At 43.7% G+C, this 17,410-nt stretch overlaps 2 protein-coding genes and 1 pseudogene across 2 annotated transcripts; 2 read left to right on the forward strand and 1 right to left on the reverse strand.

The window, feature by feature from the left end:
• The first annotated feature begins 548 nt into the window (after window positions 1–548).
• On the forward strand, window positions 549–1,140 carry LOC118011586 (annotated as a pseudogene).
• Window positions 1,141–1,911: 771 nt separating this feature from the next.
• Window positions 1,912–3,912, forward strand: CST11 (cystatin 11). The gene is made up of 3 exons (XM_035006515.1): window positions 1,912–2,136; window positions 2,731–2,835; window positions 3,829–3,912. The coding sequence occupies exons 1-3, from the start codon at window positions 1,912–1,914 to the stop codon at window positions 3,910–3,912; spliced, it is 414 nt and encodes a 137-aa protein (XP_034862406.1).
• Window positions 3,913–11,782: 7,870 nt separating this feature from the next.
• Window positions 11,783–15,948, reverse strand: CSTL1 (cystatin like 1). Its single transcript, XM_035006516.1, has 3 exons — window positions 15,730–15,948; window positions 12,674–12,784; window positions 11,783–11,866 (listed from the first exon to the last, which is right to left on the reverse strand). Exons 1-3 carry the CDS (start codon window positions 15,946–15,948, stop codon window positions 11,783–11,785), a joined length of 414 nt encoding a protein of 137 aa, XP_034862407.1.
• Window positions 15,949–17,410: the final 1,462 nt, after the last annotated feature.

Here is a 17,410-nt window from a genome sequence, read left to right on the forward strand (position 1 = left end):
TTTTCTGGGGAGCATTGTCTTCTCTGAGGGGGGCATGCACCTCCCAAATTTAAGAATTATTAACACAGGGGGTTGTCTGGGTGGCTAGTAGGTTAAGGTCTGACTTTGGCTCAGGTCATGATCTCAGATTCTGGGATTGAGTCATGTTCCCTATTCAGTGGGAGTCTGCTTGTCCCTCTGCCCCTCCCCTTGCTCATGTTCTCTCTCTCTCTCAAAAATAAATAAACAAAATATTTTTTTTAAAGATTTATTTATTTATTTGAGAGAGCGAGAATGAGAGAATGAGAGAGAGAGAGAGTACATGAGAGGCCGGAGGGTCAGAGGGAGAAGCAGGCTCCTCGCCGAGCAGGGAGCCCGATGCGGGACTTGATCCAGAGACTCCAGGATCATGACCTGAGCCGAAGGCAGTCGCTCAACCAACTGAGCCACCCAGGCACCCCAACAAAATATTTTTTTAAAAAGGTAAGAATTATTAACACAGGCGGTCACACCACTGCTGCCATTGTGCCAACCCTTTGGGTCTCAACAAGGCTGGATGATGCTTCAGAATGACACACAAGCCAACCTGAGAGCAGATTGGATCCAGTTTCATTCAACATGACAGAAACCAACTAGGCACAATTTATATTGATGCGTCATGCCTTATGTGGGAAGGACAGCAGTTCCAGAGGAAAGCTTCTATTGTGGAGAGGTTGTCTAGTCTTCCGTCCCAGAAAATCCAGCACAGCATCACAGTGCAGAACCATCAGCCCACGCCAGATAGCTGCATCATCAGCATGGTTGTGGGCCAGCTCAAGGCTGATCAAGACCCCATCATGAATGGGGTTCCACCAGATATTCTTATTAAAGAACATTAACGATGCTTGGGTTTGCACCAATCACATGTTCAGGCTTTCCCTGCACAGCTTCGGCTGGCCTCCTCCCAGCCAGGCACTCTTGCTGTTTCCTCCTTTCTCCTCTTCTTTATACTATTCACATTCCTCCAGATGCTCCAAATATTATACACAAATGAGCAGGGCCATGGTGGGAGCAGGCTCAGTGCGCTGCAGCTATGGAGGTATTGTGCATGATGTTTGGACACTAGTTGCATCTGACAAAGTTTGTGTTGTACCAGCACATGCCTTGGAAAGTCTTAAGTAATGCAAAAGGTTGTCTTTTTATTTACTTGTTTTTAATCTACTGACAAGTTGCTCTAGTAACACAACGAAGTGAAGGAGAAAGTTCCTCACTGCCCAGATACTGATTTGTTCAGATGTTTCAATGCCTCATGATACAATAAAACCACAAAAATTTTCTTAAAAAAAAAAAAAGAATTATTAGCACAGAGGAAGAGACCAAGGTTTGCGCCTGAGGGAAAGGTGAAATCCTGGCCAGGCAGGGAAGAGGGAGAGGGTGATAAGAAGAGTCCAAGGGAAATCAAAGGACAGGGAGGATGTGGTGTTCACTTGGCTGACCTGTTTGTGCTCCACTGCTCTGTGATTCAGCATCCCCCATGTCTCCTTTGCTTCCTGTCACTCCAGACTGCCCACAGTGCTGGCTGAGGTGGGTTCAGTAGATAGAGGCCCCTGGCCTGACTTCCACCCAGATAATGCTGGGACAGCAGGAAAGTGTGTGTTGCTAAGACAGAAGCCCCCAAAAGAGAAGAGACTAGTATTTGCATGAGTGTTTGTGTGTGAGAGATGAACATATGCAAAAAGAAGAAGAGGAGGTAGGACTGAAATTGCCAACCATGGCAGAGTGTTCCTGCTCATTTACCAGGTCCAGTTACAGATGGAGAAGGAGGAGGAGGAGGGCTGTGGGTGTCCACCACTGACCATTTAAATCCAACCAGGCAAGGAAGGTCAGTGGGTTCCTGCTGGGCCCTGGAGGGTAAGGAGGGGGGTCTTCCTATTCTTTCCCAGCTTAGGGACAATGGCCAGACTCTGGCAGGCCCCACAACTTCTGCTGGTCATCCTGGTGGCCCTGATGGCCCTCACCTACCAAGAAAAAAAGAAAACCTTTCTGAGTGTCAGAGAAGTTCCTGCATCAGAGCCCTATGTGACAGCCACCATGCAATATGTGATCAATGACTTCAACAAGAAGAGTAACGACAAGTACAATTTCCGGATTGTGCGTGTTCTGAAGGCTGAGAAACGGGTCAGTTCAGCCCCCTCTCCTAGCCATGCCTCTCCAATGGGGACAGTCCAAAGGGAATGCCCATACAAGTGAAATTCAGCCTCATTTAGTTTCAAGTGGGAATTTTAAGAGAAACAAATTCACTGGCATAGATGAAGTTACTTAAATAATACCTAAGAACCAGGGGTCAACAGATTATACCCCAGGAGCCAAATAGGCCTGCTGCCTATTTTTGTAAATAGTTTTATTGCTGCCCAGCCATGCCATGCATGCACACATCATCCAAGGCTGCTTTTGAGCTACAACAGCAGTGTTGAGTACTTGCAACTGAGATTGCATGGACTGCAAAGCCTAAAAGATTGACTATCAGGACCTTTACAGTTTATAGACCCTTGCCCAAAACAATTAGTATCATTTGAGTTGTCCAAGGGATGTCTTTGCCCAGAGACTTGAATGGTAAAAAGATAGGAGTCAGATAGGAAGGGGAGAGAGAAGCCCACCAATTTGTCCAGGAAGGAGTGCTTGACCTTGGGCACCATGCAAAGGAGTTCTTGCCACCAGAACCTACAGAGAAAGGAGAAGTCCTTTTATCTCTTTGCCACTTGCTCCTCACAGATTACTGACCATATGGAGTATCGTGTGAACATGGAAATGCGGCGGACCACCTGTCAAAAGCTCGAGACTTCTAACTGCTCCTTTCAGGAAGGGGAACTTTACAAGGTACTGGATGAATACACATTAATTCAGAAAGATCCCACTGGGGTTTTCTGTGGTTTTAGGATGAGGTAGAGTAGAATTACTGAGGGTATATTCAAGCCTGCTTGAAAAGAAAGCATAGATAACACCAGCTTGCTCAAAGAGGAAAAGTGAAGGTAAGAGTGACCAAGATCCTGCCTGGCAGGTGCGTTTCCTTTGTTGTTGAAAGAATTATGGGAGGTAAAGGGGAGAGCTAAGTTGGCTGAATAACTGAATATAACAATAGAGTAAAATTAGAAGATCTTCTTGGATGTTAGTGATTGAACTGATAGAACTGGTATTCTGATTTCTGTTTTAGGAGAAATGTAAGTGTTTAAGCCTCCCACCCCACCCCACCCTGGGCTTTCAAAGGAAGAGCAAGAAAACAAAATCAAACTAAGAAATCATGTTTATTAATTTTTCATTATGGGACAAGAGGGAAGTGAAAAAGAAAAGCAAAGTCTTGAGAGAGAATGGGGACAAGGGAAGGAGGGAGTGGGTGTGATGGATCAGTGGATGAACAGACAAAAGTGCAAGGAAGGAAGGATGGATGGTGATGGGTGAGTCCAAGTGGATGGATCCAAGTGGATGGATGATGGATGGATGGATGGATGGATGGATGGATGGATGGATGGATGGATGAAGTCAGCCGAGGCCATGTAAGGGAAAGTGTGAAGTAAATGACACAGGAGTAAAAATAAAGAGGAAAAAAGAATCACTAGTTCCTATTGTGAGTATGGCAGGATGGATCCTATTTCTAGTCTACAATTATCACCATAAACAGAAGGGCATTTGATGATCTCAGCAATACTACCATCAAGTGACTGAAATCAAAATAAAAGTCAAGTCATATTTGGATTGGAGGCATGGTGAGGTGGTGTCATTTTCCCCAACTGCATATGTTATATCCTCTTCTTGCTCCTTTAAAATTTTCACTTTGCTTGTTGACCTTTTTAAAATATTGTTTTTGTTTTTTAGCAAATTGAGTGCTTCTACGCAGTGTTTGTTGTTCCTTGGTTTGAAAAGTACAAAATTCTGAACAAAAACTGCACCGACGGCTAGGTGTCCCAGAGCACACACCTGCAATCATTATGCATGAAAATATCCTGCAATAAACAGTAATTCTCAATATAGAAAATAAATGTTTGTCAAACTATTATCGTAATGCTCTTAACACTCTTAATGTTTATGATTCCACTCTTTTTTGCCAAATTCTTCAGTTCATTATAATAAAATCTGAAGGTACTTTGGGCTAGGGCAGTTTGGGGATTCTAATCAGGTGATGTGGATAATTCCTGACCTTATAGCCTATACCTGCATGACAGCAGAACTTCAATCCCAGCCTCATTTCAAGTAGGAGTCTTCAGACTGTAGAGTAAGTAGAAGAGAGGAGGAGGGAAGAAACTGTAGGTCACTTACCTGATTAGACAAAAGCTGTGTGCAAGTATGGTCTACAATGCCTTCTCTGAGGGCCCAATGAGGAATATCCCTTTCCTTGCTTAAAGTGTCGAGCAAGGACAAATAATACAAGTAATTTTAAAAGATGAGGGTCTTTGTTACTGATAAGGACTAGTTGGGAGATGTGTGTTATTTTTGCAGGAAAATGAACTGTCTAATACCAAACTCTAGATTTACACCCCTAGCATCAGCAAAATTGGAGCAGGTCTCTTCACAGAGGACTTCCTCACTTGGAGTTACCAAGGAAAATATGTGCCCATGTGGAAAAGAGGAGGACTGGGGTACCATGACTACTTTATTCATCCCAGATAGACAAATCAGAATAATTCCTCCAGGAGAGAAATAATTGAGGGTGAAGAGAAACTGGGAATACTATGTCAAAGGGACTCCCTTTCTATGGGTGCCATATTAGCAGTGGGGAATGATCCCACACACCCCCAGCCAATAGCTTGATTCGGGATTTCAAAAATTGTCACCAATTTCATCTCTCCACTCCACTTCCTCCATGTGGTCTCAGAGGGCTGCCAGCTGGGTCACATCTGTCCTCATTCACATCCAGTAGGGGAGAAAAAGATATCATCCCCAGGAACTGAGGAAAAAGCCTTGTGGTTTAATACCACTGGGGAACTCTAAGGACATTATAAAATACATACACACACACACACTCACACTCATAACTGTTTCTTACACACACACAGACACACACATACACACACACACATCTACCTGAAGGGAGAGGGAGTGGGGTATTTATGCAACAGCCCCAGTCAGTTATTGGCTGCAGAAGAGCTCCTAGGAGGCATTAATTCCCTAGTACCACTGGCCTGGGGTGGCTTGAGGGCAGAGCAGGCTGATGTGCACAGAAAGATAAGATGTGGGAAGATAAAGGCAGAATGCCAATAGGGTACTCTTTCTACATGTGGACTGTGTAAGGATGCAAAATAGATACATCAATTCTCTACCAGATAGAGATAGCTGGGAGCTTTGAAAGAACAATATTTTTGCCTTCTACACTTCCTACCAAAGTTCTGGAATGCTCAGGACCCTGTTTCAGGTGGCGCCCAGGTGGGACTCCCCTCCACCAACTATTCAGGAAAATGTTAACCTACAGTTTCTTCATCTTTAACTTAAAATAACAGTACCTATTTCTTGGGGTAGTTATAATATTAATGATGATAGTGCATGTAAATTACTTAACAAAGCAAATATTCAAATAAATGTTAATGATTAGTAAGAATATTGGCAGTAGCAGTAGTAATTTAATATTAATCCATCATTCAACTCTCTGCTGGCATTTTGGCTGCTTTGTTTGAAGGCAAAGGTTATTACCTGGGGTAGAATAAAGGAAAGGTAGAACATTTGTGCCCATTGATATTTTGGATTTCTCAGCCCATTTTTTTTAAATTTTTTATTTTTAAACAATAAAAAGAAGAAAGTTATAAGTTAGTACAGAGAGGTCTCTTGTACGCTTCATTTAGTTTCCTTGCATGGTTACAACTTTTGTAGTTATAGAAAAATATCACAAGCAGGAAATTGATACTGGTATAGTTTGCATGTGTGTCATTTTGTCATATGTGTAGATTTGTGTGACTGTAACCACAATCAAGATATAGAACTATTCCATCACCACAAAGATACTCTGAACTAACCCCTATAGAGTCACACCTCCCTTTCCCCACCATCTGAAACTCCTTGCAACCACTAATTTATTCTCTATCTCTTTAGTTGTGCCAATTTGAGAATGTTATATAAATGGAATCAAGTATGTGACCTTTTGAGTTTTGTGATGATGCCCTTGGGATCCATCCAGTGTGTTTCATGTTACCAGTAGCTTGTTTCTTTTAATTGTTGAGTGGTACTCCATGGTATACTATAGCACCACAGTTTGTTTAACTATTTACCTATTTTAAGATGTGTTTGTTCTTTTCAACTTTTACTAATAAAATTTCTGTGAACAATCATGTATGAGTTTTTGTGTGGAGGTAAGTTTTCATTTCTGTGAGTTAAATGCTGAGGAGTGCAGTTGCTGCATCATACAGTAAAGTATATTTTAGGATTTTCTCTTTTTGAAAAAGAAACTGCCAAACTATTTTCCAAAGGATGTAACAGTATGTAATGTCCCTTTGTATCCCTGGTGATTTTCTTTGCTCTGAGGTCTGCTTTATCTGATATTAATATAGCTTCTCTCGCTTTCTTTTAATGTGTACATAATATAACTTTTTCATCTTTTCACTTTCAACTTACACATATTATTATATTTGAAGTAAGTTTCTTGTAGACAGCATATAGTTGGGTCAATGTTTATTTAATCCACTCTACTAATCTCTGTCTTTTAATTGGCTTATTTAGACCATTTACATGTAGTTTACACATTCCATTAAATGTAATTGCTGAAAGGACTTAGGTCTGTTATTTTATTTTTTCTTCTCTCTGTATTTTGTTTCTGTTTTCTTTATTCTTCCTTCCTGTGAGTTACTTGAACATTTTTTAAAGAATTCTATTTTTATGTATCTATACTGTTTGTGAGTATATCTCTTTGCACAGCCTTCTAGGTGATTGCTCTAGATATGACATTATAAATACATAACTTGTCAGTCTGCTGGTGTTGATATTTTACCAGTTTGAATGAAATGTAGAAAGTTTACCTCCCTTTACACCCCTTTATTATTCCTCATTTACAAATGTCCTAAATATTTCTTATACATAATTGGGAACTACATCAGAAAATGATATAATTTTTGCTTTAATGATCAGACATAATTTAGAAAACTCAAAAGAAAGAAATCCTATTGTATTTACCCATATTTTTACTTTTTATGTTCTTCTTTTCTGATGCCTTTTTTAAGATCCTTCTTTTAAATTTCCTTTATATTTAGAGAGCTTCTTTTAGCTGTTATTTTAATGTAGGTCTTCTGGTGCAAATTCTCTAGTTTCCTTCCATGTGAGAATGGCTTATTTCCCCTTTATTCCTGAGGGATATTTTTAGTGGATATAGGATTCTGGATTGACAGTTTTCTTTTTGTTTAGACCCTGAAAAACATTGCAGCTCTTCTGGCCTCCATGGTTTATTATGAGAAATCTGTTGTCATTCAAATTGGAGTTTTCCCCCTAAAGGTAAGGTGCCTTTTCTCTTTCACTGCTTTCAAGATTTTTTTCTTTGTCTTTAAATTTCAGAAGTTTAACTCTGATGCGTTTTGCTGTAAATTGCTTTGGGTTTATCCTGTTTAGGATTTACTCACTTTCTTGAATCTATAGGTTTATGTCTTTTGCCAAATTTGAGAGGTGATCAGCCATGATTTCTTCAAATAGTTTTTTAGCCCCCCTCTCTCCTCTCTTTCTGCAATTCCAATGTGTTAGATATTTTGTAACAGTTACACCAATTTCTGAGGCTCTGTTCATTTCTATTTGGTCGACTTTGTCACTGTTATTCAGATTGGATAGTTTCCATTCTTCTCGCTTCTGGTTCATTTACTTTTCTTCTATTCCTTCCATTCCACTGGTGAGCCCACACATTTAATTTTTTATTTAAAGATTATTTATTTATTTATTTGACAGAGAGAGACACAGTGAGAGAGGGAACACGAGCAGGGAGAGTGGGAGAGGGAGAAACAGGCTCCCTGCTGAGCAGGGAGCCCAATGTGGGGCTCAATCCCAGGACCCTGGGATCATGACCTGAGCTGAAGGCAGACGCTTAACCGACTGAGCCACCCAGGTGCCCCTAATTTTGTATTTGTTATTGTACTTTTCAATTCTAATATTTCCACTTGTTTTTCTTTACATCTTCTATTTCTTTGCCGAAATTGTATCTTTTCTGAGACTTCCCATTTTTTCATTTGTTTGAAGCATGTTGACAATTAATCATTGCAGCACTTTATGATGACTGCTTTAAAATCCTTATGAAATGGTGGGTATTCATCCTTTCTGATGGCTGAGTAATATTCCATTTTATATATGAACCACATCTTCTTTATCCATTCATCTGTTGAAGGACATCTCAGCTCCTTCCACAATCCTTATGAGATGATTTTAAGATCTGTGTCATCTCTATGTTAGCATCTGTTCATTGTCTCTTCTCATTTAAGTTGACATTTTCCTTATTCTTAGTAGGACAAGTGATTGTCTATTAAAACCTGGGTGTTTTCATATTGTGCTTCTGGATCTCACTTATATGTCTCTTAGCAGGCCTCCTCTGACAGTGCTCTGCAGGGAAGAGGGACACCACCTCATCACTGCCAAGTGGGGACTGAAGGCTACGTTCCTCATTCAGGCTCTGTTGACACAGGTGGGGGGGATTCCTCATCACAGTCGGATGGGATGGGAATTCAGCCTCCCCACCCAGGCCTCTGCTGATACTATTCTCACTGGAAAGGGCAGGAGTGTCTCTGATGACTCCCCACATGCCTCTTCTCACACTAGCTCAGTGGGGAGAAACAGAAGTCCCGGCTTTCCATGTGGCCTCCACTATCACCACAGGGAGTGGGGGGGCATGTTGACACTCAGTGAGGTAAAAGCTCTGGCACCCTATTTGGCTTTCTCTGACACCATTTCAACTTGAGTGCTAGGTTCCTCATTACAGTCTCAAGAGGGTGAAAATCTACATTCCCCACTCAGCCTTTGCCGGGGGGTCAAGGGATTGTGGAGCCTCATTTTTCCTGCAGTATTTTCCTGGAGTAAAGCACTTATCTAAATGCTCTCTGTCATAATGGGCTGCCCCATCCTGGCCTTTTGGCCAGAGAGAGCAACCTTTCGCTGAGACTTTTTTTTTTATCTGCCCCTGTTGTCATTTCCAGGTTTCCACCTTCTTCATCTCCAAGTCTGAGATACAAAGCAAAAAGGAAACCCAGGGTATAAGCTTCCTATAGCTGCTGTCAAGTTTTCACAAACTTGGTGACTTCAAACCATAGAAACTTGTTCTCACACAGTTCTGGAGCCATGAAGTCTAAAATTAAAGGTGTTGGCAGGACTGTGCTCCCCCCAGAGGCTCTAGGGGAAAATCTGTTCTTTGCTTCCTCCAGCCTCTGGTGGCTGCTGGCTTTGCTGGGCTGTGGCACATCACTACCCTCTCTGCCTCTGTCTTCACACACCTTCTCCTCCACGTTTCTTTGCTAAATCCTTCTCTGCCTCTCTCTCATAAGGAAAACTGTCTTGGGTCTCTTAGACATCAGGGCCTGGACTCCCCACTCCTTTCACAGAGACCTACCTTGTGTCTGTCCTTCCTAGCTGCCATTCATAAAAGCAAGTCAGGTGGGTGGAGCAGGAAGAGGTCACTTTAAAAATTCAAAGCAGGGCGCCTGGGTGGCTCAGTCGGTTAAGCGACTGCCTTTGGCTCAGGTCATGATGCCAGGGTCCTGGGATCGAGTCCCACATCGGGCTCCCTGCTCTGCGGGGAGCCTGCTTCTCCCTCTCCCACTGCCCTTGCTTGTGTTCCCTCTCTCGCTGTGTCTCTCTGTCAAATAAATAAATAAAAAAAAATCTTAAAAATTCAAAGCAAAGCCATAAAGTTTGGTAAAATATTATTAAAAGAATAAAGTATCATTTGAAATTACATAAAATAAAGCTACAAACAAAACAATTAGGTCATATAACTAAAAGATATTTTTAAAAGTAAGAACTTAGAAGTTGAACAAGGTTTAAATCAATAATTAAATAGCATTAGAGAGGCAAATTAAGTAAAAAATTTTAAAATGTTAAAAAAATCTTGAGTAAATTAGCTAAAAGCTGAATGTACACATATCCTATTATCCAGGATTCCACTCTTAGTTGTGTACTTGACAGAAACTCATGCATATGTCTACCATTAGACACACACATGCATATTTATTCTTAATAGCTTTTATTCTTAGAAACTAGAAACTACCATAAAGTTCATTATCAGTAGAATAGATAAGTATAGTGTGGTATAATCACAAAATAGAACTCTACACAATCTTAAAGTGAGCTACAATTACACAGAAATATGTTGAATGAAAGAAGCCAGAAACAAAAGAATATATATTGTATGATTCCATTTGTAAAAGCTCAACCAACAGGCCAAACTCAGCTAGAATGGTAGGATCTGGAGAGGCTCCTCACCTGTACCATGGAGGTGAGAGTTGCTATTTCATAGGCTGTTGTGATAACCAAATGAGAAAGTGAGGACAGCAGGCCCATGCAAATCACCCACTCAGCCTTCAATGACATTAGATTTGAAGAACTGGATGCTTCTGGCTTCTCTCTTGCATGAGAATTTCACCACCTTTAACACTGCACCTCCACTCTCCCTTCTCTCTCAAGACACTCAGGTGAATTTGAGGTTCTTATTTGTGTGTTTACTCTTCCCCTTTGGAAATCCTCTCTCAAGTCGCCATTATAAGTGTGCTGGTGGGTCTGGTCACTGAGGAGTTTCTCAGCCTTCATCTGATCCCCATTTCTGGTCCAGTGAACACCTACTCTGCTCAACTATGAGTCACATGAGGGAAGACGCTGTAGGTCTCATTCCTCCAACAATGAGCACATGGGAGGCTCAGGAGCTCTCTCTGAAGAAAAGAGTTCACACGGCCATCCCAGACTGCTGTCCTTGGAAAGGCCCACTTGTGAAGTTGGCCTTGGTTGGAGTGTGGGAACTTGGATGGCAAACAGTTCCCTACACTGATATAAAACTCTCCCTAAGTGTTGGGAGGACCTCATTGTGTCTATACTGTTTATACAATGTAACTTATGCTGAATACCTTTTTTCCTTCTGGGAGTCTGAAGTTTGGACACGCCTTAGGCAGAAACTGCCTATGTGCAGGGAAAAACCCATGGCACTGAGTCGCTAATGAGCTTCCCTGGGAAATACATTTCACACATGTTATCACAACTCACTGCTGGGGAATTAAGCGCATACCGTCTGACTGCACCAGGAAAGGAGTCTGGAAACCTGCACCTAGTTCCCTGAACTTTTCCACATTAACTTTTTCCCCGTTGCTGATTTTGTCTTATACCCTTTCACTGTAATAAGTCATAGCTGTGAGTACAACTGTGTGCTGAGTCCTGAGGGTCTTTCTATTGAGTTACTGAACCAGTGAACTTGGGGACCTCAGCCACATTCACAAAGATATGTAAGTTACAGAGAGTATGGAGAGGAAACAGAGCTCCTGCAAGCTCAGGCTGGTGGTCAGAAATTGCCTGAATCACAACAAACCTCAGAGACATGCACTGAAGTAGAAAAACTATGAGTTTCCTCCAAAGAGTTAACATCCTTCTGTTCAAATTGCACCCACCCCCTAAGGGCCACTGAACATGTGCATGAGCGTGTGTCTGCATATGTGTGAGTGTGTCTGTGTATGAGTGCGTTGTGAGTGTGCACATGCACATATGTGAGTGTGCATGTGTGCATGAGTACAAGCAGGTGTGTGGAGATCCTGTTGAGGAGGATGAGGCCCTTCAGAAGTCTAATAGAAAGTGCACAGTGTGACCATCTAAGTTTTTATCGTACATCTTTGCACCAATGCATTCAAGCCTCCAGACAAGAGTTGTTCCAGAGTTGGTAATAGTTCATCCAGGGCACAGTGTACACCAAAAAATCACAAATGAAACTCTGTGGAAGGAGAAAGAAAACAGCCTTCAGGGAAATATTTTTTGAAGGTGAACAAAAAGCTCCTGCCCCCCAACAAGCCCTTATCTGGGGAATCTGGACCAGTCTCTGTGTCTGCTCAATGACCACATGGGTGAGGGGGATCTGTTCAGAGTCACATGGTGGGGGCAGAGTGGGGCTGGCCTGAACAGGGATGTCACCCTGGGTGCCCCCTGCCCAGTCACTGGGACCTGAAACAGGTCTGGAGCCTGGAGCCTGCAGCCCAGCCAGATGCTGGGATGAAGTCTGGGCAGGACAGCCTGGGACAGCTGCACTGCCCACAGCCCCAGTCCTCCTGCTCCTGCACTCAGGCACAGAGTGTCCCTCGTGTCTGCCAGCTTGCAGGTGGTTGCACCAGGTGGTACTGGGAAAAGCCAGAAAAGATGGGCAGAGGTTGGAAGACAAGAAGGAAACTAGACAATTCCCAGGAATATAGAGTATGAGCCGAGAGCAGAGCGAAGCCCCAGGGAAAGGAAACCACTTCCACCTGAGGGGCAGGGGTGAGACTGCCAGCGGCCGGGGCTATGACAGCTCAGGGTGGGGAGACTGCCCAATTAGAGAGCCTTCCTCCCACCTCTGGGCACCTCCAATGGCATCAAGCAGCCCTAAGGCCCATATCTACACAGCTAGAAAAGCTGTCAATGTCCACTTGTGGTCTACTTTTTAAAATTTTACTTTTCCCCCTTTGATCACAAGTCCCTGCTCCACTTGATCTTAGCCAAAAGGCCGAGAAGCGATACAATCCCTGCTCAGATGACTGCCACCACACACCTTTTTCAGCTTCTTTTTGCTTTGAATGGGGCATGAATTACTTGTGCTATTCCTCTTGCATTTGGTCCGGCTAATTTTCACAGTTACCATATACTCCACTCCAGTCGTGAGCTACCGAGAAACAGCAACACTGTTAGTGTTGACTCCAAGCATCCAGTTGCTGACCCTCCCCAGGAAAACCTAGGAGATGAAGCCCCAGGAGCCACAATCCCTGTTTCCAGAGCTCATCCAGTAAAAGCATGGCTCCCTCTTCTCCTCCCAGCTGGAGGATGCACAATGACAGCTGAGGCCCTTGGTCGGCCCCCAGCATGTGCAGAGCCCTTCCCCTTGCTTTGGACTGGCCTCACTTTTGCAGTCACAGATGGCTTCTCACTTGTCTCCCTTGCAACCTCAGGATGAGGGATTGGCAAGACATTGAGCTTGGCTGCCCGGCAGCCCCAGAATACCCCCCATATCTATACACATGATCCTCAGAATGCATAGGGGTGCATCTTGTCCCTCCGTTTCATCCTTTTCCTCCCTCCCTACTCTCCTTCCCAACCAACCTGATGGAAAGCAGTTTAAAAACACAGCTAAAAAACACAGGCTTAGAAACTGAATTGATTTGGGGCATTCATTTCCCTCCTACTAACACTGCACCCTTGAGCAAATGCCCAGCAGCCTCCCTTTCTTCAACTACAGAGTCCAGATAATAATTATGCCTGCTCAAGGAGTTGTTGCATGGGCTAAAGAGAAGCATGCATCTCACTGAATGCACAAAGCAAATTTTAAAATAAGTTATTACGAATTATTAAATGTTTTAGCAAAGTGTGGGGAACATTACTCTGAAGCAGCTATGGAGTTAGGAAAGCAACAGAACTGAAGACAGAAGAACTGTGCTCAAGTTCTGGCTTTATCCCCTGCTAACTCTATCTCCTTGTCCAAGCCCTGCCACCTCTCTGACTCAGTTTCCTCATCTAGAGAATGGGAAGAAGAATGCCAATTTCCTCCTAGGGTGTATGCAAACAGTGAATGTGTAAACCATGCAGAACACACACCAGGGCTATTCCCAGCTGTTGGGATCTGTCTTCTTGTGCTCATGATCAAGTGCCAGGCTGTAAGGACTGTGAGGGCAGGGATGCTGGGAAAGCCTTTTGTGGCAGGACCTGCACCCTGAAGTGAAACTCCAACAAATGCTTTGGTGATTCATGTCCTCTGTTGGAAATGGCTGGGTCCCTCAAGTCAACACACGGAATAGAGAGCTCTGCCCTGGGGAGGGGAGAAGCTCCTGGAAGTTCCCTGCTTCCTTGTCCCTATGTTAGGGTCAAACCAACAGAGAGGGCTTGGTGCTCTCCCTGGTGGTGGTAGAGGGAGAGAGCAGCCACACTGCCCCCTAGAGGAAAGTGCCCCCAGAAAAGCCCAGGGTGGTTGCGGGGGGGCGGGGGGGGGGGGGAGGAGGCCTGAGGGCGTTATGGCCATCTTGGTCCCAGCATCTGCCACCTGAAGAACTTCGGGATGCAGGGCTCCAAGCTCTTCATCAAGGGACGATGGTTCCATCCAGGTGTTGGCATCTTGCAGGGCTTTCACACTGACCTTCAGCATACTCCATAGGTATGAAAAATCTAAAACACTGGCCATAAATTTTACTGACATTCCAGTGTGCAAAGTGTTTTAGCATTCATTATTAGACTGGATTGCTAGGTAATAAGAGGAATCATCATAGTCATACAAATATTTTCACAAGTGCGGCTTCACACTTATTCTGCCCACTTGCAGGTGAGGAAACAGGCCTGGAGAGTATGAATGGCGCTTGACATAGATCTCACAATTAGAGGGACCTGGAACCTGGGTGCAGGCAGCTCATCAGGCCCACCTCCTACACCCCTCTGTGGGGTATTAGGACGCACACAATCATGTGGCAAAAGGACCCAGGTCACCTAGCTACGTCGGGGCACACACACTCTGTTCTTTTATCCATCTGAATGACATTAAAAGGTTGTTCATAAACTATTCTTCGGGAGTTAACTGTTAATGATAATGGACTGATTCCACAAGACAGACCTCCTGGGAGTCTCAGATTTATCCTTGGGAACCATGACCTGGGAGAACAATCCAACTTGGCAAGAATTTTGGTCAACAGCCGCCACCTTGTGTCCAAGTCACCTCAGTGTTTGTGGGCCTGATGAGCCACCATCTTGGGGCAAGAGTATGTGACTGAAACAGGGACAGGCTGATGTCCACATTGTGATGTCAGGCCTGCTTCGTGTCACACTAACACTGCCTGCCCCTCTCTGCGCCCCACCCTTGCTGGTTTCTCCTGTTCCCATTGCCCCTCTCTCTCCCGGCCAGAGACATTTTCTTCTGTCAATTTTTTTTTTCCAAATCGGGTTAATTGAACTAAAAAATGTGCTATTGCTTCTGCCCTAACTAACGTATAGTTTACTATGTAAACTTGAAGGGAAGTTGGACCCATGAAAGTGGTTTTCAAACAACTTTTCTTTCCTCGATCACCCTCAATTGATGTATTTCAAAAAAACTTTGTATGCAAAACACATAAAAAGAGAGATGATCTGATTGAAGTCTGTTTCTCACTCCCTCTTCTCCTTTCCACCCCCCAAAAATTTCCTGTGCAATCCCAGATTTCTATAGAGTACAACTAGAAAGTTCAGACTTGACAGCCCTGGACACTGAAAAACTATGTTGAGGGGGAACCTACAAAGAACATTTATATTTCACCAAAGCAGAAACAAAGTCATCTTCATCAGCTGTCACTCTGGTAGGACGAATTTCAGAACAAAAGGCAATTCTTCCCAAGAAAGAACAGTTGAGAACCTCAGAAGCTGTTTTTACTTCAGACCAAGAGTAACAGAGTAAGGTTTCATTCCAGTCATTCGGCTAGCATTTCAAAGCATGGTGAAGGCAAGTCTGGGGTCCAAACAACTCCAAAGCATGCTCATCCCAAATGAAGCCTCCCCCCACCTTGGTGAAACCATCACTTGATTCTCTCTGGGAGCCATACCATGTCCCCGGATGTCCAAGTGGGCACTGCCCACATCCACAGGAACTGAGGCACAAACCTGCATCTGACTTCGAAGTAGCTTGTCGACTTGAAATAAGTAGGTGTCATTGCTAGCATTATTGTAGGTTTCCATGAAGAATTGGAGTGTTGAATTCATGTTTGTCTTGCTCATGGACTTCTCCTGGAAGCCTTCCCACCTTTGAAAATGACCTAGTCTGGCTTCCAGGACCAGGGCAGCCAACAGCAACAGAGGGTTCCTCCAGCATCCAACTCCCATCTTGCAGCCTCAGAAACCTCCTATCCACTGCACCTGCCAGGGCGGGATTGGAGCCAGAATGCAACTCACTCACCATCCCGCAGTGGCCTTTGCCCAGTGGGCTTGCCCAGGTTGAGACCCCAGAGACCTCAGCCTTATCCTTTCAGGGCTCTGCCTCCAATTGAGATTGAGACCCCAGCCTTATCCTTTCAGGGCTCTGCCCCCAATCTGACCAAAGGACCAACCCAGGAAATCTCCCTGCATGGTTGCTCAACTCTCTTTCAGGTTTGTACATTTTCCACATATTTATGATACCCACTTGGTTCTTCCATTATTCAGGCAAGTGTAATTTCTAAACACCAGCCAAGATGGGCAAGACCCTCTCCTTGCCTTCATATTTATCGAGGAAGAAAGCCCCCAGAACAGAGCTTTATAGTGCTATGCCATAAGAAGTATATGGGACAGAGAAGCGCCATTGGTGGGAATTGGGGAAGACTTATGGAGAAGGTAATATTTGAACTGGGATATGAGGAATCAAGATATGGGACAGGGTGTGATACATTCTACTTACCTTTTGTGGATTCTACCTGTTTAACCCAGCCATCAACTATTCCCTATGCCTCCTTTACAGCTAGGTTCTCTTTACTCTCCTGCCTCCTTTCTTACCACAGATTTCTGCCTGCTGGATCCCACTGTACCTGCAGACCCTGGCACTAGCTCTTGCTATCTTGGTGTGACCCCAGCAGATCTTTGTGAGGTAATATTAGCCTCCCTGTGAGGAGGGAATAAACTCTGATCCTTGTTCATAAATTAATCCTGAAGACCCCTGAAGGTTAGGTGTTGCTTATTTGGGGCAGGAAAAATTTTCCTCAACCCTCTTTGGGTCTCTGGCTGGACCTAAGAATTAAACTAACAGGAGAAAAGCATACATGTTTTGTTGACATTTTGTATAGGCATGGAGCCTTCACAAGAAAATGAAGACGTGAAGAAGTGGCCAGAACAAAAAGCTTATATACCCTGTAGACAAAGAAACAATAAATGTGTGAAGAATAGACAAGACAAGGGGGTTTGGACTAGGAATAATAAATGGTGAAGAGATAACAAGGTTTGTTTATACAGCCTTATCCTCCATCTCTGGGTATAAGGATGTCCTCCATCTTCCTGGTACATGGAAGGTACCTTTCACATGGGAGATTTATCTTCTGTTTTTAGGGAAGAAGGTCTCTGGGTGGGGGGTGGGGATGATCAGATTGTCCATCCTGCTTCGCCATTTTCTCAAACTCCTTAGGCTTAAGATCTTCAATGCACCAAAGTGCCAAATTTGGGGGTAACATGCCCTGAACCCATCACCTGCATCCAGAAGCCTGTAATAACTCCACATTTTTTAAACTTTTGTTAAGGTGGGATCCTGAATGGGGTCCTGCAGCAGAAAAAAAGAATTAGTGGGACAAATGATGAAATGTGAATCAAGTCTGTAGATCAG

This window comes from Mirounga leonina, unplaced genomic scaffold (assembly GCF_011800145.1).
Source record: "Mirounga leonina isolate KUSES-001 unplaced genomic scaffold, KU_Mleo_1.0 Mir_150, whole genome shotgun sequence".
Lineage (NCBI taxonomy): Eukaryota > Metazoa > Chordata > Mammalia > Carnivora > Phocidae > Mirounga > Mirounga leonina.

Coding starts and splice junctions, on each gene's coding strand:
- CSTL1 (XM_035006516.1), bottom strand. CDS start 15,948: ATGGGAGTTGGATGCTGGAGGAACCCTCTGTTGCTGTTGGCTGCCCTG. Junction 12,785..15,729: donor TACTTCGAAGTCAGATGCAG/GTTTGTGCCTCA, acceptor GTTTCTCGGTAG/CTCACGACTGGAGTGGAGTA. Junction 11,867..12,673: donor GCAAAAAGAAGCTGAAAAAG/GTGTGTGGTGGC, acceptor CTCCTTCCACAG/AGTTTCATTTGTGATTTTTT.
- CST11 (XM_035006515.1), top strand. CDS start 1,912: ATGGCCAGACTCTGGCAGGCCCCACAACTTCTGCTGGTCATCCTGGTG. Junction 2,137..2,730: donor TTCTGAAGGCTGAGAAACGG/GTCAGTTCAGCC, acceptor TGCTCCTCACAG/ATTACTGACCATATGGAGTA. Junction 2,836..3,828: donor AGGAAGGGGAACTTTACAAG/GTACTGGATGAA, acceptor TTTGTTTTTTAG/CAAATTGAGTGCTTCTACGC.